The 21,674-nt window shown below is 41.7% G+C and overlaps 1 protein-coding gene across 1 annotated transcript; it reads right to left on the bottom strand.

Moving 5' to 3' along the window:
* Nucleotides 1-1,629: 1,629 nt before the first annotated feature.
* Nucleotides 1,630-20,022, bottom strand: lmnb2 (lamin B2). Its single transcript, XM_046300018.1, has 12 exons — nt 19,569-20,022; nt 16,512-16,648; nt 14,151-14,307; nt 12,944-13,069; nt 11,691-11,861; nt 9,908-10,033; nt 9,513-9,733; nt 8,226-8,454; nt 6,959-7,066; nt 6,666-6,785; nt 5,623-5,712; nt 1,630-4,953 (listed from the first exon to the last, which is right to left on the bottom strand). The coding sequence occupies exons 1-12, from the start codon at nt 19,770-19,772 to the stop codon at nt 4,915-4,917; spliced, it is 1,728 nt and encodes a 575-aa protein (XP_046155974.1). The 5' UTR covers nt 19,773-20,022; the 3' UTR covers nt 1,630-4,914.
* Between the last annotated feature and the right edge of the window lie 1,652 nt (nt 20,023-21,674).

Raw genomic sequence — 21,674 nt, 5'->3', positions numbered from 1 at the left:
CAAGAGGGGCAAACATGATATCCACACTGAACAAAAATATAAATGCACATGCACCAATTTCAAAGATGTTACTGTGTTACATTTCATATAAGGAAGTCAGCTAATTGAAATAAATTAGGCCCGAATCTAAGGGTTTCACGTGACTGGGAATACAGATATGCATCTTTTGGTCACCTTTAAAAAAATACCTTAAAAAAATAGTATAGGGCATGGATCAGAAAAACAGTCAGGATCTGGTGTGACCATCATTTGCCTCATGCAGCACTACACATCTCCTTCCCATAGAGTTGATCAGGCTGTTGATTGTGGCCTGTGGAATGTTGTCCCACTCCTCTTCAATGGCTGTGCGAATTTGCTGGATATTGGCACGACCTGGAACACGCTGTTGTACACGTCGCTCCAGAGCATCCCAAACATGCTCAACGGGTGACATGTCTGGTGAGTATGCAGGCCATGGAAGAACTGGGACATTTTCAGCTTCCAGGAATTGTGTACAGATCCTTGTGACATGGGGTCGTGTATTATCATGCTGAAACATGAGGGGATGGCAGCAGATGAATGGCACAACAATCGGCCTCAGGATCTCGTCACGGTATCTCTCTGCATTCAAATTGCTATTGATAAAATGAAATTGTGTTTGATGTCCGTTGCTTATGCCTGCCCATACCATAACCCCACCATAGGGCACTCTGGTCACAACGTTGACATCAGCAAAACACTCGCCCAGCTGGTGACACTGTCAGTGATTTATTTAGAATTCAAGGCATACTTAACCAGCATGGCTACCACAACATCCTGTAGCGATACACCATCCCATTTGGTTTGCACTTAGTGGGACTATCATTTGTTTTTCAACAGGACAATGACCCAACACACCTCCAGGCTGTATAAGAGCTATTTGACCAAGGAGCGTGATGGAATACTGCATCAGATGAACTGGCCTGCACAATCACCCAACCTCAACCCAATTGGGATGAGTTGGACCACAGTGAAGGAAAAGCAGCTGACAAGTGCTCAGCATATGTGGGAACTCCTTCAAGACAGTTGGAAAAGCATTCCAGGTGAAGCTGGGTGAGAGAATGCCAAGAGTGTGCAAAGGGTAGCTAATTTGAAGAATTTCAAAATGTTTGAATTTGTTTAACCCTTTTTTTGGTTACTATATGATTCCATATGTGTTATGTCATAGTTGACAACTTCACTATTATTCTACAATGTAGAAAATAGTAAAAAAAAAAAATTAAGAAAAACCCTGGAATGAGTAGGTATGTTCAAACCTTTGACTGGTACTGTATATAACATATGGTGTTCACAGACAACATTTAAAATCCGGACTGATATGGCTAGCTCTGACATTTCTTAATCTTTTGTTTCTCCATTAGTTTTTTGGGTGGTGGGGTCATTTGTGTGTTATATTGTACAGTTAGACATATACTACGTTGCTGGAGCCAGAAACACAAGCTTTTCACTGAATCTGCAGTGATTTGAAGTACTTACCACGTTACTACACTTCCTAGAGTGGGACTGATGACAGAATTACAACCCAGTTAGCAGCGTTATCAAAATGGTAGTGTTCTACTTAAGTACCTGGTCTTTGATAAATGGCACTCAAGTCAGAATAAATCAAACTTATTAATATGGAAAACATTTATTATGATTTATGTATACAAAAAAAAATTGTAAAATGTAATAAAATCAATAGCAATATGACAAACACACATTTGGCATGCTCCCTCCCTATACAAGTCCTCTTAGAGTGATAAAGTTTAGGGTTTCGGTTTATCTGCGCATTTGACCAAAATATCAATTCACAAATGTTTAGTATGGCTCAAAATGACTAAACCATGCTCTCCCATGTTAACTGGATTTCCTCATCATCAGTCCTTACCACCGCTACTATACAGTAAAAAGTACTAACAATATTCTTAGCTTCTCCACTGGCTTAATAAATCCCAGCATCTAATGTGGTAAGGAGTGAACACTGAAAACCCACCAAGAAAAATGCTGTAGTCTCTCACATTTCACTTGCTACTACATCTGTAACATAGAACCTGATAATTTGGCAGTACTGTGAATACATACTGACATCATTGACTCACATTAATAGTAGTACTGTGTACTAACAGTAATGTGTGTCTAAACCAAACAGTGCATGAAACTAAAAGCTGTCAAGAAGCCTAAGTAAAATCACCAGTAGTGGTGGTGGAATTCCTATAGAAAACACTTAGTAAGATGACCATCACAGTTCAATCATGATTAAAAAGAGAGTCTGGATACCCTGTCTGCAGTGGATACGTCATTCCCAGGGATCCACTCTTGAGTTCAATGGAAACGCATCAATACAAAACCTTGTTGCAACATTACTTGCATGCTTTTCAGTTACCGTGACAATTTAAAAAATTGTAAAAAATAAAATAAAAATCTCTGTCTGAAAAGCATAGCCATGCATTTACACTAGACACTATTTTAGTTAAATATTTTTTTGGGGAGAATTAACACTTTATAGTCAAACACAAACACACAAAAAAAAAATAATTCTGCCATTTTAGACCCAAACTTGATCCATCTAAAGAGAACCCGAAAAAACAAATTACAAGTATCCTATCAAAATAATAGTATTCAAATAATGCAAAGCACTGCATTCAAATAGACATACAAAAATTATGTTTCCCAGGCCAGTATTAAAACTATAAAAAGTCAAAGCAACATTGCATCTTTTTTTTTGTGTGTTAAATATGTAATAGTCACGATTATTGATCAAGTGAAAATCTCAAATCCAAATTGCTTCTTCCCTCCAATTTCAAAGCCATGTTAAGAGATAACACTGCTTGGGTAGTAGAACTACTTCAACCACTGAGATGCTATAGCACAGCCAGCCACGAAGAACGGAAAATCAACGAGGTTTATAAGTGTTCACATCCTGAGGTCTTATATATATATATATATAAAATATATATATAAAAGGGGTGAGTCACTCAAAATGACTAAATTACATATTAGTTTCCTTACCCTGTAAGCAGTCTATGGACAAGGAACGGTATGTAATTTTGTAATTTGGGTTACTATCCTTTAAACTTGTCCACAACAAGTAGTTGTTTGGGATGAGAGTCGAGACAACAGATCCCCCTCCACGCATCCAAGCATATTGCCATTAGAATCTGTTTTGAAAGTCCAAACTGCACCCCTCATCTTCATGAAAAGGCAGATTCTCACCAATTGCATCTCATATTGCTGACTCGAAGTAGCACGACTACCTTTCATTCTAGGCACGGCCATACATTCAGTAGGTGCATAAGGTAGAAAGGTTACACCCGGTTTAGTTTTAAAACAGAAACCCTACCATTAAATCTTAAGTCACATTTAAAATATGCACACTGTAGTTCTTACAGTCTACTTGTCTTGAGAAACATAATTTTCAAAAAAAGATACAAAATTCATGATTTATCATGTGTCAACAGCATCAGAATAAGACAACAGGTTGGAAACGTTCAGTCACTGTTTATACCAGTACACACTGGATGGAACGTCAACTAATCACCAAGCCCTCAATGAGTTGAATCAGGTGAGTTTGTCTGGGAGCAAAACTTTTTGCTGTTGGGGGGGGGGGTACTCGAAAGACGAGTTGGGAAACGCGTTTTTTAAAGAGTGGCGTTTTAAATACAAGCTTTGCATGATTGCATGCCATGTTCAATCGTAACTCATCTTTGGCCTCATTACTACGCCATTTGATGTAATTCTCTCCAAACCATAAAAGTACTATTGTGAGAAAAAGCAAAGTCTTAAATCTATATTTCATTACGTAAAAAAAAAATATATACATTTAGTTGAAAATTTGAAACATTTCCAATTATAAAATTGTAGGCATTAATGCATTTTTAAAATATACCAATCCATTTAGTAGAATACGTAATCCTAGCATTTCCATCCTGTTGCTGTGATTTGCCAGACTAAAGCCAGTACATGAGCTAAGCGACAGCTGTCAGTTACAATCTACTACACATTTAAGGAACCAAAGATCACATCCACTCTGCTCGAGCCTGTAATGGAACCCACACTGAATAGTGCTCAGTTTGATAATAAAATGCCATTTAGCAGACTGTTATCCAAAGCGACAGTCATGAATGCATACTTTTTTCTTTATTTCTTATGTATGGGTGGTCCCAGGAAGCTTTGCAAGTGCCATGTTCTACCAACTGAGCTACAAAGGTTCATGTTGTGAAATGAAACATTGAAAAGGAGCGATATTCAATGTGCAACAGATTCCAGGCTGACCATTCTCCTTCAAACTCCTTTTCGCTCTCCTGCCTCGATGGTCACAAGTTCATCGAATTAGCAATCGATTCAAATGCCACCACGGACAACTATGCCCCCCTAAAACTTTCTACAATGCTTTTAAACTTTTTTTTTTTTTTTTTTGACAGACAATTGTTTAGGTTTAGGTCCAGCTTTTTCTCAACAGATGTGTTTGGGGTTAAAACGCATCCCATGCACACAGTGAAGTCCTTTCTGACTTGACAGGACAACAGCAAGCCTAAAGCCAGTGTCCTCCGGTCCCGGGGACTACTCTCATTAATTCATGTAGATTAAGTGGAATGTGGGATCATGTGGTGAACGAACAATCATTATTCTTTCAAATCCAGAAGACTTCCAGCTGTCTGACTGTCTTACTCAACATAATTGGGGGGGGGGGGGGGGGTGAACTAACTTAGTGAATTCAGTCCTAAACTCGAGGCACAAATTGTTTTGTCATGATTACTTGGATGTTAAAAACGGGGTCTTGAAAATATGGGCAGGCTCTTAAATTGTCTTATAAGATTAAAAAAATATTAAGAACACAAGACAGAATTATACAAAAAGATTTGAGTGGCTCTAGAAAAAGAAGCAGATTTTGTTGGAGAACAAACTATGGGAACTTCTTCACATGATTGAACATTCCCTGGAAGAGGCCTTTTCTCCCTGGAAGGAAACAAGGGTAAGATATAAGACAAAACAATGCACCACTAAATTAACACTAGCAGTTACATTAAAACAGCCATCTTAATTTAGTATAGGCACATACAGCACGTTTTTATGTAGAAGGACTGAGAAGCTCAGTTCTGGCGACTTTAAGCGGACATCCTACTCCAAAATGAGTACAAATAAAATTACGCTGACATCTAAAATATAATTTCCACCTTCAGAAATGAGTCCAATAACATATTGGTAAAAAGTATTGTCGCCCGTAGCTTAACTGATGCAGCATAGTGGCTATAAATACATAGATACCCCATGCTTCAACCTATCAACACTTACCCTATTGGACTAATCCTTAACCAGATTCTGAATTTACTCTTTTAACTCGTTGGCATCAGATTTATACATTTTATGTCCCCAAAAAAACCTGCACAAACAGTGAATATAATGTAGGCCTACCTGTTAGGGTAACTTACCACACGGAGTAAAACACTGGGCACGAGTAAGAATAATTTAATTATTTCTATAGTCAAACACCAGATGGCAATAGCTTAAACTACCGCTGACTGGGATAAGTTCAACCTGACTGGGATAAGTTCAACCTGACTGGGATAAGTTCAACCTGACTGGGATAAGTTCATTATGGGATTCAATTCAAGGGAAATCATTTACTCTCAGTTCCTCCTCCTCGAAGTCGTCATCATCATCATCTCCGTTCTCCACCTCCATCAACGTCTTGGTGACGGTTCTCTTAGCCACTTCCTGGACAGGAAGACAACAGCTCAATAAAAAAAATCTCTGCATAGGTCTTGTACTTATTCTGCAATTTTCGCCCTCACCAAATATTTTGCACATGGCAATATTTGTAAAAGGCTATTCAAATTGATATTACAATTCAGGACATGTAGCTAATGTCTGAGAAAAGACAAACAAATATTGAACTTACAGTGCCTTCAGAAAGTATTCATACCCCTTGATTTTGTGTTACAGCCTGAATTCAAACACGATTTTCTCTCTCGCACCCAATACCCCATAATTACATAGTGAAAACATGTTTAGAAATGTTATTTATAAAAATCTAATTTTAAAAAGAAATCACAACTGAGTTAATACATGTTAGAATCACGCAAAGTGTCTTTCTGGGTAATTCTTCAAGCTGGTTGTTGATCATTGCTAGACAGCCATTTTCAAGTCTTGTCATCGATTTTCAAGACGATTTAAGTTAAAACTGTAACTAGGCCACTCGGGAACATTCAACATGGTCTTGGTATGCAACTCCAGTGTATATTTGTCCTTGTGTTAAAGGTTTTTCTCCTGATCAAATGTGAATTTATGGATATGCTTGTCCTTTGCCAAGGACAAGCATACCCATAACATGATGCAGCCACCACCATGCTTGAAAATATGAAGTGGTACTCAGTGACGTGTTGGATTTGCCCCAAACACTTTATTCCAGACAAATTTCTTTGCCACATTTGTTGCAGATTTACTTAAGTTCCTTATTGCAAACAGGATGCATGTTTTGGAATATTTTTTATTCTTAAAGGCTTCCTGCTTTTCACTGTCATTTCGGTTAGTATTGTGGAGTAACCACAAGGTTTCCTTCCTCCCCAGCAACTGAGTTAGGAAGGACGCCTGTTTTTTTTTAGTGACTGGTGAATTCTTTATGAAGGCACTGTAGGGGTGCGCCCCCCCCCCCTCCATGCTCCCCTCACCTCTCCGTCAGAGTTCACAAGGGTGGTGGTGATGTCATCCCCGGTGCCCCAGGAGGCCTGGCTCTTCCACAGCAGGTCAGAGGGAGGGCTGTGAGACACACCTGCGTCTGCGGCCCACACCTACAACAGGACATCACACAGAAAGATGAAATCAGGACTATGTTCAACAACAGGGGAAATGGCTAATCAAATTGTTACAAGAGTGGATTTACAAACTCTTACCACTTGGGTGAATCTAGTTGATAAATAAATAAAGACCAGTCACAGACTGACTGAGGAGGAGTGCTGCTTACCGTGACAGTCTTGCCAGCCTTGAGGACAAACTTCGGGGAGAACTTGTAGGTGATCTCGTCTCCTTCTCCAATCTGCCTCTGCAGCCTCCAGCTACCTAGAGACTGGTCCTATAGACAGTGTGTTTTAAACACCAATTATTTCACCGATCCTAATAAACATGCAATTCATTATTGATTACTTCACAGCGGTGAAGGATCAGAGAAGTTGTAATATTGAATTGTAATATGTAATTGCAGTGTTGTAGCATTCGAGTCTGACTCGAGTCACAATTTTCATGACTTTAGACTCAAACTTGGACACGACCATTGGTGACTGGGACTTTCCTTCCTGGCACTTGTATTTGCACTTGGACTGAACAGGCTACTATGATAAGCAGAATATTAGCAGCACTGGGTGGGCAGAGCAGCAAGGGTTCTGTTCTCCAGCAGGGGGGTGGGCAGAGCAGCGAGGGTTCTGTTCTCCAGCAGGGGAAAGGACACAGCACCGGCACACGCAGCCTACATCAGCTGGTGAGCTGCGTAGGAGCAAGCGATCAGTGTGGGAAGACATGATCCCAGACGGAGCCTAGGCTACACGCCGTACAAGCTTACAAGCTGGTGCTTGCTTCCCCGTAACCACCAGTCAACCATTTAGCGTCACCTGGTTAAGTAACTAACTCCTTTACGAAATTTAAAACAATAGTATTGACTTTAAAAGTAGGTCGTCTTTGAATTTGTCATCTCTCTCTACCTTCTCACTTTCCCTAGTCTCCCTTTAGTTTTCACTCTAGAATAAAACATTTACAGAAATATCAGTGGTCGGCTACAACAAGTAGCTTAGAGCCAGGAATTATTTTTGCAAATTATTAATCTGGTCAATCTGACAGGAGCGATAGCCAACTCCATCAAGAGACCATTCATCCATTCAAAAACAGCATTACTAATTTTACATAACTATTGAACATAAAAATAAAATATTTGTGTAAACCTGTCTATGAAGGACTTCTGTTTCATAGGCTATTGCATATTGAAGGCAATTATGACCAAAAGAACAACCGAATAATTTGTTTTGCTTTCAAACATTGACATTTTTACTTGCACGACAACCAAAATTAATGTGGTATTTTTTTGTTAAAATCAGACCCAGAGACACAGACTTCAGCCATAACGACTTGTGACAACTATTGATGACTCGGAACTCGGCTATAAGGAATCGTGACTCGACTACCAACACTAATTGTAATTCTGAATAGTAGTAATATGGAATTTTAGGAGTAGCTAACGGTACCTTGTCTGAGTCGTTCTTGAGGGTGACACACTTCCCCTCCAGGTCAGTCTCCTCGATGGTGATGCTGCCGGTGGCCTCTGCCTCCTGGTTGATGTGAACCTGAGGCACGACCACTGACTCTTCCTGCAGCTCCACGCGCTTCCTCTTGGCCCAGGAGGAGCGGGAAGAGCCTGTGCCCATGGCGCGGGACACTGTCACACGGCCGGACGGGCTGGGGGACAGCTTCAGTCTGTGGGGGGGGGGGGGGGGACAGAGAAAGAAACGTGAGTCATCCATTACTTGCATCCCAATTACCCAATACTTTAATCAAAGAAAACAAATATCTACTGTACTGTGGAGGAAGACATTGTTTTACTAGTCAACCTTTAGTCTTCTGCTCTTCACTCCAGTAGTCTGTCTGGCGCTAGCTGATTGGCTCAGGGTCTCAACCAACCACCTACCTTCAAATACTGCTTATGACATTACGTCATAGACATCTATCCTGCTGCACCTGGATAAGCCTTCCTAAACCCTTCACTTGGTGCCTGCTGAACCACTCACAGGTAAAAGTTAAGAGGCGTGACATTTGGGGGAGAAACAAGTCTCAGCTTGAGAGGCCTGTTTCAAATTAGCTAGTCGTTTACCCTTCTGTACTAGCCTGGGGGATATTCTCTAACCTGGAGGGTCAGTGACAAACCAGAACGGAGAATTATTTGACCATGCTGGTCTTTTATGAACATTTGAACATCTTGGCCATGTTCTGTTATAATCTCCACCCGGCACAGCCAGAAGAGGACTGGCCACCCCTCATAGCCTGGTTCCTCTCTAGGTTTCTTCCTAGGGAGTTTTTCCTAGCCACCGTGCTTCTACACCTGCATGGCTTGCTTTTTGGAGTTTTAGGCTGGGGGTTTCTGTACAGCACTTTGAGATATCAGCTGATGTAAGAAGGGATATATATAAATACATTTTAATTTTTGCCATATTTATTAGTCTACCTGTTTAGTGTAACAGGGTGAATGCAGTTGGACTTGTTCCAGCAGTTTGCCCAACAACAGCATTACAGACGGACAGAGAGACACTGCTTCATCCCTATAACAAGTGAGGAATGTACCAGCTGGAATTCACTGAGTGATGTGGAACTTCTCAGGCAGGGGTTGAAGAAATGCACTGCTCATCTGTCTGTTTTCCAAATCTAACAAATAGTTTGCAAGATGCAATGATGGCTAAGTGTTTCTCTTTTAAATTAGCTTTCCCTGTTCTCTATGGATGAGTGAAGTCAGTCAGTCAGTCCGTCCATCCCATCCTCACCTGTCTTCCTCTCCCTCCAGCAGTTTCCTGTATGCGTTGATCTCCATGTCCAGGGCCAGTTTGACATCCAGCAGCTCCTGGTACTCGTTCAGCTGCAGCTGCATACGCTCCCTCATCTCAGCCATCTCCCTCTCCTTCAGGTCCATCTGCATGCGGTGCTTGTCCCGCTCTCCAGCCACCAGGTTCTCCAGCTCACGCACACGCTCCTCATTGGCAGAGGCCTACACACGGAGGGACGAGATTACAAAATCGGGAAAGTTCAAGGAAGTACATACAACGTAATTGCAGTAGATGGCTATCTGGAAGTAAATAAACAGATTGTGTTTAAAAAAGTTCAGACGACCAGATAGATGAACATTACTTAACATGCCGTTCAGGTTAATAGGTATGTGTACCTGTTTCTGCAGGGCAGAGAGCTGGTAGGCCAGGCTCTCGATCCTCATATGAGCCTCCTGCAGTTCCTCCCGAGCTGTGCTCACCGCCTTGTCATTCATCTCAGACGACACCTTTGCATTATCCAGCTAGACAGACGGGGTGGGGGCAGAGAACAAAACATGTCATTTACACTCCCGCAGGCCGGAACTACAGACAAAAAGGACCACAAACAGCAGTATAAAAATTAACTTGTCACAGATACATGATAAATATAGTATGAAATTTGACTACTTGTTTCACAACAACCCCCAACCCCACTAACTTTTATGGCCAATTCTAAATCATTATGGTCGTATTTCCCAATGTGTCCCTTAGACGCCCCACAGGACTGCATTTGAAAGGTATTCAGACCCCTACCTTTGTTTCCACATTTTGTTACATTACAGCCTTATTCTAAAATTGACTGGCCTCCCAGCCAAACTGAGCAATCTGGGGAGAAGGGCCTTGGTCAGGGAGGTGACCAATACCAGAGGGTCACTCTAGCAGAACTCTAGAGTCCCTCTGTGGAGATGAGAGAACCTTCCAGAAGGTCAACCATCTCTGCAGCACTCCACCAATCAGGCCTTTATGGTAGAGCGGCCTGACGGAAGCCATTCCTCAGTAAAAAGGTACATGACAGTCCTCTTGGAGTTTGCCGAAAGGCACCTAAAGGACATTCAGACCATGGGAAACAAGATTCTCTGGTCTGATGAAACCAAGATGTAACTTTTTTGCCTGAAAGCCAAGCGTCATGTTTGAAGGAAACCACGGGCCAAGCGTCACGTTTGAAGGAAAACTTGCACCATCCCTACGATGAAGCATGGTGGTGGCAGCATCATGCTGTGGGGATGTTTTTCAGCGGCAGGGACTGTGAGACTAGTCAGGATCGAGGCAAAGATGAACAGAGCAAAGTACAGAGAGATCCTTGATGAAAACCGCTCAGGACCTCAGACTGGGGCAAACGTTCACCTTCCAACACCCAAAGACCCTAAGCACACAGCCAAGACAAGGCAGGAGTGGCTTCGGGACAAGTCTCTAAATGTCCTTGTGCAGTCCAGCCAGAGCCCGGACTTGAACATCTCTGGATAGACCTGAAAATAGCTGTGCAGCGACACTCCCCATCCAACCTGACAGAGCTTAAGAGGATCTGCAGAGAAGAATGGGAGAACTCCCCAAATACAGGTGTGCCAAACTTGTAGTTTCATACCTAAGAAGACCAGAGACTGTAATCGCTGCCAAAGGTGCTTCAAAGAACTGAGTAAAGGGTCTGAATACTTACGTTAAATGTGATAAATTTATAAAACGTATGTATAAATTAGCCACCCCAAAAATGTTTAACTGTTTTTGCTTTGACACTATAGGGTATTTTTGTGTAGATTGATTGGGGGGGACGACGACATCTCATCCATTTTGGAATAAGGCTGTAACGTAACAAAATGTGTTAAAAGTCAAGCGCTCTGAATAAAACGCACTACATTTGTTGTAGCAAAAGCACACAACGAGTCAACTAAAATCAATGATTAGGAGACTACTTCGTTCCACCAGGCTACTAAGTTCCACCAGGCTACTAAGTTCCACCAGGCTACTAAGTTCCACCAGGCTACTAAGTTCCACCAGGCTACTAAGTTGTAGGAAAGGATGGCCTAGGGGTGTAAAGCTAGTTTCTTAAAGGTCAAAGAAAGGTCATAATGGCCATAAACCCCTAGCCTTACAGATATAAAAAAGGTTTAGGGTGGGAAGCACAGGGTCAGACATCATACATACCTTGGCCTGGAAGGTGTTGCCCAGCTCCTCCTTGTAGATGGAGACTTGTTCCTCATGCTGCCTGCGCAGGTCCTGCAGAGCCTGAGCCAGCTGGAACGTGTAGTCCTGGGTCACTCCACTGTCCACCTCCACGGTACGCTTCTCGCGATGTCGACGAGTCTCACGTACCTCCTAAAACACACGAGGGTCACCAAGTCAGTCGGACAGGCGTTCCCATGACAACAAGGCTAGTATGCTTGCACATGCCCAGGTGTAAAGCTTTCATATCAATTGGTTTGTGAAGAAAAGGAGGCCTGTGAATCAGTTGTAGCTTTTGTTCTCATTTCACTGTGTGTGTGTGTGTGTGTGTGTTTGAATCCACAGCAGCTGTAGGACTTTATACACTGAGTATACAAAACATTAAACACCCGCTCTTATGACAGACGGACCCGATGAAAGGTAGGAGACAGGTTAAAGAGGGATTTTTAAGCCTTGTGACATGGATTGTGTATGAGTGCCATTCAGAGGGTGAATGGGAAAGACAAAAGATTTAAGTGCCTTTCAACAGGTTATGGTAGTAGGTGCCAAGCGCACCGGTTTGTGTCAAGAACTGCAACATTGCTGGGGGGTTTTCCCCACTCAAGTTTCCCGTGTGTTTCAAGAATGGTTCACCACCCAGAGGACATCCAGCCAATTTCACACAATTGTGGGAAGCATTGGAGTCAACATGGGCCAGCATCCCTGTGGAACGCTTCTTGACACCTTGTAGAGTGCATGACCTGATGAATTAAGGCTGTTCTGAGGGGTGAAAAGGGGAAGGAGTTCCTAATGTTTGGTATACTCAGTGTACAGGACTAAGTTGGCCCGAAGTTACCGTTTCTAAAATGTGACATTTATTTACCTGCTGGGGCTTTAAATCAATAAATAGTTTTAGTAGGTTTTTAGTGCAGTACGTGGTACTTATTTGTCATTCATTTTTTATTTAACTAGGCGAGTCAGTTGAGAACAAATTCTTATTTACACTGACGGCCTACACCAGCCAAACCCAGACGACGCTGAGCCCAGTACGTCGCCCTATGGGACTCCCAATCACGTCCAGATGCGATACAGCCTGGAATCAAACCAGGGTCTGTAGTGAGGCCTCTAGCACCGAGATGCAGTGCCTTAGACCGCTGCGGCCACTCAGGAGCCATTTACCTGAGGGCCCCCCAATGAATCGGGTTGCCCCACCCTGGGAAAACGGTGATGGATGTTATCGCTATGTGTCCACACACCTCGTCGAACATGCTCTTCCTGAACTGCAGCTCTTCCGTCAGGCTCTGGCAGCGGTTCTCCAGATCCACTCTCATCAGAGTCTCGGTCTCCAGCTGCTTCTTAGCTACAGAATGGGCATCTTCAGCCTGGAAACACAAGACATGGTGTGTAAGAACTAAAGTCTGACCTGTGTGTACCCTAGCATTGCGAGAACATGATTTCGTGTGTGTATATATCCTAACATTGCAGTAACATGATCGCGTGTGTATATATCCTAACATTGCGGCAACATGATAGTGTGTGTATATATCCTAACATTGCAGTAACATGATCGCGTGTGTGTATATCCTAACATTGCAGCAACATGAGTGTATGTGTATATCCTAACATTGCAGCAACGTGTGTGTGTGTATATCCTAACATTGCAGTAACATGATTGCGTGTGTGTATATCCTAACATTGCAGTAACATGATTGCGCGTGTGTATATCCTAACATTGCAGTAACATGATTGCGTGTGTGTATATCCTAACCTTGCAGCAACATGATAGTGTAGTATGTGTAAGCTCAGTCTGACTCACCGAAGTGTGTATGCGCGTGTGGACGTACTTTACAAATAATATGACTCACATCCCCCGCTTCTCTTGTTCCAATGTACATATATAGCCCATAACAGTTACGTAACTAACGACAACCATCTCTACCAACTTTCAATTGGGTCACTTCCGTTCAGTTTGCCACTTGTGGTTGCCCAACCTCCAGCCTTAACGGAAGAAAATGGACTGTATGGCGAGTAGCAGGCAGGTGTGAGTAAAACAGGAAATCCAGATAAGGATACTACCAGGCTAGAAATATTGTGCGTGGGATTCCCTTTTGTCCTTCTAAGTAAACGCACAGACCTTGTTGGTAGAAAACCAGACAGGGCTGTGTGACGTAACAGAAGCCCGTCCTACCAGGCTAGAAATACAGTGCAGGGCCTTGGACTCGTTTTGGTCGTTATCAGTAACACTTTAGACTGTTTGTGTGGTCCTCTGTAGATCAGTTGGCTAGAGCACGGCGCTTTCAACGCCAGGATAGTGGGTTCGATTCCCGGCACCACCCATACGTAAAACATGTTTTCATTCGTGACTAAGTCGCTTTGGATAAAAGCATCTGTTATAAATCCCATTTTATTATTATTATTTTATAACCAGTGTCGTGAGAGTGAAACTGTAAAAGGTACAGAAACCTTGGCTAACTGGGCCTTCAGGTCGGCAACCTCCGCAGCCAGGTTTCCATTCTCACTGAGGGCCGTGGCCAGGTTTGCTTCACTCTTGTTGAACTGGGCCTCAAGGTCCTTGGCCCGAGCCATGGCAACAGTCAGGTCGCCATCTTTCTTTTTCAGACTGAGGAGATGGAGAACAAACAGACACTGAGACCATGTGCATTTATTTTCAGAAAATAAAAACAGTAACCCAGAGGAAAGTGTCCATAAGTACCATTTCAAACCAAAGAGATTAAGACTGAAATTTGTTTAACTTTTTGCCAATTTCCAACCAACTGTTTGATATATTAAAGCGTGTTTGTCCCTCGTCTGATTTCACAGAAAAAGGCACGAAAAAAGGCCACCGAAATCTCAGCACTTCTTCTGTGCTGTACAGCATCAGCCAACAGAAAAAAAAGGATCACGACTGTAAAGCTACACATTAAACGTTGCTTTAAAGATAAGCAAGCCCACAAGACCGATAAAGTGGATAGTCTTTCAGTGGTTAGCAGCGGTAACCAAGACAGTCAGTACTTTAGAAACTAACTTCCTGTCTACCAAAGTGTTAATTAGCAACCATGTAAACAATGATCAACACAAGCGTCTGGAACTTTTGAGGAACAGACGTAAATCTCCCCAAAGCATCAAACCAACTGCCTTAACGAGTAATTCAAAAACAGCTTGGGGGGGGAAATAGGATTAGTTAAGATTAAGTGAACCAGGTTTACACTAATAGCAAGAGTAATTGGGAGTCAAGACTACGAGGCATCTCCACAAAATGACCCTGCTCATAAGACCACGTAGTTAAGTGAAGAGAATAAGATCACGTGAGGATTTATAATTTAGAGTTTACTCTGACTAGGATAATAACATACAACACAGGATTGGATTCCATTCGATTGAAGGGAGTCAATTGAGGAAGTAAACTAAAATTCCAATTCAATAATTGGAAGTTAAGAAAAAAAAAAACACCCATCTATTTTCAATGACTTCTTACTTGTGACGTATTACATAAAAGTAAATGCTATGTATTTCAGACAGATTTTTTTTTTTTAAGTTTGAATCAAAATCCCCCCCCCGAATTGACAAGCTTTAATTCAAATGACCCCCGACCCTGACAGGGCCATAAAACAGTTGCTTTGAAGAGAGATGAGCAACACGGCGGCAGGGTAGCCTAGTGGTTAGAGCGTTGGACTAGTAACGGAAAGGTTGCAAGTTCGAATCCCCGAGCTGACAAGGTACAAATCTGTCGTTCTGCCCCTGAACAGGCAGTTAACCCACTTTTCCTAGGCAGTCATTGAAAATAAGAATTTGTTCTTAACTGACTTGCCTAGTAAAATAAAAGTAAAAAAAAAAAAACACCTGGCAGTGAAAACACATTCAGTAGGATTAGAAACTATCAGAGATATTAAATAAACCATTTGGGTTGGGAGCGTAGAATTAGCATCTAAAAACAAACACTAGCCACAAATTCTGTCATACTTCCCAAGTTAACACACAGCGTTTTTGTAGGGCAGGAATTTGCAGCTTGTCATATAACACAGCTATTTTGTGTAACAGACTAAAGGAATTTGTGTAGCCAGTCAAAGGAATGTGTGTAGGATGTCATAAAGGAATTTGTGTAGCAAGTCAAAGGAATATGTGTAGGATGCCATAAAGGAATTTGTGTAGCATATCAAAGGAATGTGTGTAGGATGTCATAAAGGAATTGTGTAGCAAGTGCGTAAGCAGGGTTCCCCAACTGGCATCTCTGAGAAAAACTATATTAAAATACATTTTTTGCGGGCTGCTTAATGACTTGCTTAATGATCAGCTCCAAGTTATTTTAATGTTGGAAATCTGTTCAAGCATAATAGAGAGCTGTACAGTACCAGTCAAAAGCTAACAAACCATTTAATGAGTAGGTTAAAAAAAAAAAAAAAACTATTTTCTACATTGTAGAATAATAGTGTAGACATCAAAACTATGAAATAACACATATGGAATCATGTAGACACACACACAAAGTGTTAAATCAGAAGACATTTTATCATTGAGAAACTTCAAAGTAGCCACCCTTTGCCCCAATGGCAGCTTTGTACACTTGGCATTCTCAACCAGCTTGGCCCACGGCTGAATCTAGTTGATGACCCCCCTGTCAAAGGATTGCGTGTAGAATGTCATACAACCAACACACAAAGATTTCCTACGACGGTCGAACGTAATGGAATGTACATCTTGTCATGTTGGCCTATAACTCAACCATTTCCTCTTCCAGAGTGAGAGGAATGTGCAGCCTTTCCCGTTGAATAATACACTTTTCAGGCAGACTCCAAATCTTGGGTATCAGTGGGTGTTATGACTTACTTCCTGGTCACCTCCTCCACGTCAGAGTTGGCCTTGCCCAGGTCTATCTGAAGCCTGGCCCTCTCCCTGGCCGTCTCATCCAAGACACGCCGTGCATCCGCTAGCTCTGCCTCGTACAGGGTCTTAATCCCAGTCACCTGGTGCAGAGGGAGCACACACACAAATCACAGTTTGTCACATGCGCCCAATATAACAGGTGTATACTTTACCATGAAATGATTGCTTACAAGCCGTTCCCAACCATGCAGAGTTTTATTTTTAAATGTAACACAAGAGGAATAAAATACACAAGAACGGAGCAAAACACAGGAAGTATCAGATCAATATGGAGCTACATACAGGAAGTACCAGTACCGGATCAATGTGGAGCTATATACAGGGAGTACCAGATCAATGTGGAGCTATATACCGGAAGTACCAGTACCACATCAATGTGCAGACGTACCGAGGTATTTGAGGTAGACATGTACATGAAGGCAGAGTAAAGTCATTTGGCATCAGGATAGATAACAGTAAAATAAAGTGAGTAGAAGCAGAAAATGAGTATGTATGTGTGTTTGTGTTGTGTCGGTATGAATGTGTGTGGGTTGTGTGCAAGTGTCAATGAAGTGTGTGTGAGTGTATATATATATATATATATATATATATACACTCTATCTATCTAGTGAATGTGCGTAGGGTCAGTGCAGATAGTTGGGGTAGTATTCAATAGACTATTTAGCAGTCTTATGGCACACAGGCTGTCAGTCACGAGCTGTGCCCGGTCAGAAGCCTGTACTATCCAGCATTCCACAGATTTTTCCCCCCTCATACATAACAGATTGCGGGCGTGGCTTGCTTAACAATTCCCAAACGAAAAGATTGAATAAACCTGTTAATACCACTCAGACTTTTTGTTATAAAAAAATTGTTTATATCTTAAACTGGTCATTAAAAACACGTTTGAAGAGATTTATAACTTTTTCTTGAACGCCACTTTCTTTGCCCAGTCACTTTTAACTCATTCCATTTATCAAATACAAATAATTGCAACGACTTTCAAGAGGCCATCTGACATGCATCAAACTACTTTTCCCAAAACATCAATATTTGCATACTAAGTTGTTTAAGCAATGCATGTGGCCTCATGCTGTGCAAATCACAACAGGCTTGTTTAATATATAAAAACAGGCCGGGAGAAAGTAACAGTTACAAAAAAAACTTTGAAAAGGCGCCCCGCCGGGCCACTCCCATCTGGAACTTTGACTCTGCACAGCCCCGGCAGCCCAACAACACTCCCCTCGGTTGGAAACAGGGCGGTGTCTCTTTACAGTTTGGCTCAAGTCCAGACAATGATCCCATTCTGGGGTCTGTTCAGTAGACAGAGCCCAAGTCAAAGCACTTCTTAGTGGCTGAGATTTTCTACATAACCACTATGTAACAGTGATGGAATGTAGTAGCTAGACGAGCTGAAAGGTGCTTCCTAACCTAGCAATGAAACAGGTGTACGAGCTGACAGGTTAGTAAGCACCTTTGACATAGCGCTGAACAGGTGTACCTAGCAACTACCATATATCAAACAGTAACCACAACCACTCAACTCATAGCTAGCTCAATGTATTTACCCGCTCCCCCATTTGTATGCTTTCTAGGTGGTGAAATAGTTATCAATGTAATCCTCTGCACTGAGTTTGAACTGAAGTCATTCAGGAGCTCCGAGACTGAAGTTGTCAAATAAATCAGACTAAGGAACTGCACAGCAAATTGCACCTACTGTACACAATCCTACGTGATAGGAATCCCACAGAAGATGTGGATTTTATGCTGCACTGGGAATAATAAATGCGGATGGTGGTGAAATAAACATCAGGGTAAAAACAAAACCACCTGGACTGCTCTAAGTGGCAGATTGTAACAACTAATGTGATGTTCCATTAGCCGTTGCAGGACAGGTACTGGTTTGGCACAGCACAGAGAATATGACCAACCTTGGCCATACAATCTTCGTTCTAGATTCGGGCCAAACACGCATCTTCAAAATGGCCATGTTAAGCTGCAGGTGGTTGGTTTGAATGTTTAGTGATTCAAATAAAATGTTTTGCTCCATGAATTAGTCCAACAAAAATGTATACCGCCATCTTGTCTATTTAAAATATTCTCTCGTTGACAGATAAGTGCACCCACCTACACCTGTCTCGATAAATGAGAGAATAAAATAGACAAGATGAAGGCGTACACATTGTCGGACTATACCTCACGAGCAAAAATGTTTTAATCCTTTTGGTTGGTCGAAAATTGTCTGTGCTGTGCCAAACAGTAACGTACCTATCCTGTAATTGGTAATATAAATGAACACATAGCCGGTTAGAATCTGCTAACTAGGACAGAGACAACTTTGGTTAGTTTACCTTATCTACCACGCAATGTACTAATCTTGGACTTCATTTTTTTTTAGAGAGAGAGAGAGAAAGGTCAGATATGTTCATTTGAGTTTAATCAACACAACCAGGTTCCCCTCCAAAATAACAATAATAATCGCGGGAGTTTCGAACACAAAACGTGTTTTCCTAGCTGGCTAATCGTGCATGTAAATGTACCATACAAAAGGGACTAACATCACGAGTCTTATAGTTAACTATATGATTCACCAGGAATGAGCGAGATGACTAGTGAAATATTATAATGAAACAATAGTCTCAACGATTGATACAATGTAGCTATGGCGAGACAGTGTAACAGGACACAATCTTCGGACGAGTACAATGTTATACCTACAAGTTAAGTAGCTACAAACTAGCTAGCATGCTAATCAGCTAGTTTCAGCCAAGGCCCGTGAGAAATACAGCCAAGTAACAAATCAAACTGCTCGAAAAAAATATACAAACTGATAGACCACAAGTTGGTTATCGGTGTGTTCCATTAATCAGCTCGATTTGTTAACTAGATTGTTGTTTTACCGGTAACTTAGTAGCTAATTAGCTTGCTAGCTAGTTAAATGCTAACGTTAGCTAACTACCGTTAAATTAACGTTAGGGGGGTTAGCTAGCAACATAAGAGATTTAACGGTTAAAAAATTACCTCTCGTGTAGTGACTTCTTCCTTTTCCGAGACCTTGACCATGAGCCGGTCATTTTCAAGCTCTAGTGACCGGACTCGGTCGATGTAAACGGCAAGCCTGTCGTTCAAATGTTGCAGGTCTTGTTTTTCCTGGAGGCGCGATATCCTCGTCGGGGAGAGCGGGGTTCCAGCAGGCGCGGCGCGGCTTGGGGTTGCGGTGGCCATGATTCTTCCAAGTTTTACTCCACTCGGTAATGTTTTCAAACTTGTTTTTATTTATTATTTTTTTTAATTGTTTTATTCTTCCTTTATACTCGATCGCCACGCACTTGTTGTTTCTGAGGTTCCAAAAGCGGTTTAGTTAAAAACCTAAACGAGTTTGTTTGATGAATGAAATCTGCAGTCTTTACTACCAAGACATGTAAGCTAAATTTCTCCTAGTTTTGAAAGACCTCGCCAAAACAAAATGGCCGAACTTCACGCGGACCGCGCCAAAAGGAGAGTTGGGTTTTGCTCATAGACTTAGATAGACATCGCATCTGTCCGAAAACAACTATATTTTGTTTAGAGCAATCATTTCACATGACCTGGATTTTATCCTTTTATTTAAAGCTTTTTTTCTACAAATTGTCCCACTTTTTTTTATATCAGATTGGTCCATTAACATCCTCAGACAATTGCTTTCATTTTTATGCAATTCTCATTTCTGTAAAAGGCTTCAAATAAAGGTTCATATCTAGGTCATGTGACATGATAGTCCAAACCACGGGGCCCTAATTTATGGCATCTGTCAGCATGTGCAGCCCCATTTAGGTGGTGGGCAGAAGCTGCAAGACTTGAACATTCCGATGATGTGTTGGCACAGTTAATTCTTGCACATGTTCTCATTAAAAAATAAAAGTATATTTCATTCTGTCTGCTCAGGCAAATTAGCCAAACTGCTAAACATGGAACCAATCAGAACTCCCGTACATACCCCTTGTGATGAAGGCAGCCAATGACCTGCTTCTATTTAGGATGTAAACACAGCCCAAAGACTGAAATAACAGAAATATCTGCTTTTGAGTGCACTTAAAGCTTCTTTTCCGAGCAACAGCGTGTGCGTTTGTGAACAGCTATGAACAGCTGACAGAAGGTTAGTTAAGTTTGAGTTATTTTCTTTTTTAATCAGATATGAACTAATGGACGATGCCAGAAGTAAAGATGGAGCTTGAATCTGATGGAGGTGAAAATAAGGAGGAATGGACTTTTGTCTAAAAGAATGGAGAAAAAAAAGGATAATTGACATGGGAAAAGAAAACACACCTATAAGCCTATAGTATCTGGTAGGGGTTAGTTTGTTAGGCCTCACTCGAGATGATGATAATTGTCCTGTGTCTTGTTTTGCCCTACAGCCCAGGGCACCTGCCAAAAGGAGACATTTCTGTGTCGGAAGATTAATATGCTAAATATAAAAACGCAAGGTAAATAAAGATGTTTTCGGTTAACAGCGCAGAAATGTAACGATGCACTTACGAAGGTTTTAACAATGAACTTAACCTTAAGACGCTTTTGGGAAACAGACTCCAGTTTAGTTGAAGAATCTACTGCAGCGTTTTGAATAGGCAAACCTGTAACAGACATAAATGGAGACAAACAAATCTTTCGTTATATCCCATTATATGGTGTACAATATGTTCGCTAACTCCAACTAAGCCTATTGACAGGGCTCCCGAGTGGCCGCAGCGGTCTAAGGCACTGCATCTCAGTGGAAGAGGCATCACTGCAATACCTGGTTCGAATCCAGGCTGCATCACATCCGGCCGTGATTGGGAATCCCATAGGGTGGCGACCCAGGTTCGTCTGGGTTTGGCCTGGGTAGGCCGTCATTCTAAATAAGAATTTGTTCTTAACTGACTTGCCTAGTTAAAAACATTTTAAAATAATGTGGCTAATCTTATGTCAGTATGAATGAAATAGTGAGCCCTGCCTTAGTGATTGTGTATAAGCGCCGTTTTAGAGGGTTCGAAGAGTGGAACACCATCTATAGCTGGGAGAGTAGAGACTCGACACCATCTCAAATCAAACACCATCTCTAATCAGTTCATATGAAAGATATGAATTTTTTAGACAGGTCAAGCATTACTA

The sequence above is a fragment of the Oncorhynchus gorbuscha genome, linkage group LG15 (assembly GCF_021184085.1).
Source record: "Oncorhynchus gorbuscha isolate QuinsamMale2020 ecotype Even-year linkage group LG15, OgorEven_v1.0, whole genome shotgun sequence".
Classification (NCBI taxonomy): Eukaryota; Metazoa; Chordata; class Actinopteri; order Salmoniformes; family Salmonidae; genus Oncorhynchus; species Oncorhynchus gorbuscha.
The sequence above is the reverse complement of the archived record's forward strand: the minus strand, read 5'-3'. Positions and strand labels throughout refer to the sequence as shown.

Bases quoted from the DNA above. Each gene is read 5' to 3' on its own strand.
- lmnb2 (XM_046300018.1), bottom strand. From the start codon at position 19,772: ATGGCCACCGCAACCCCAAGCCGCGCCGCGCCTGCTGGAACCCCGCTC. The intron at 13,070-14,150 runs GTTTCTGTACCT...TTGTGTTTCCAG, and splicing joins TGAAGGCCCAGTTAGCCAAG to GCTGAAGATGCCCATTCTGT. The intron at 9,734-9,907 runs GTACACATACCT...CTCCGTGTGTAG, and splicing joins TCTCTGCCCTGCAGAAACAG to GCCTCTGCCAATGAGGAGCG.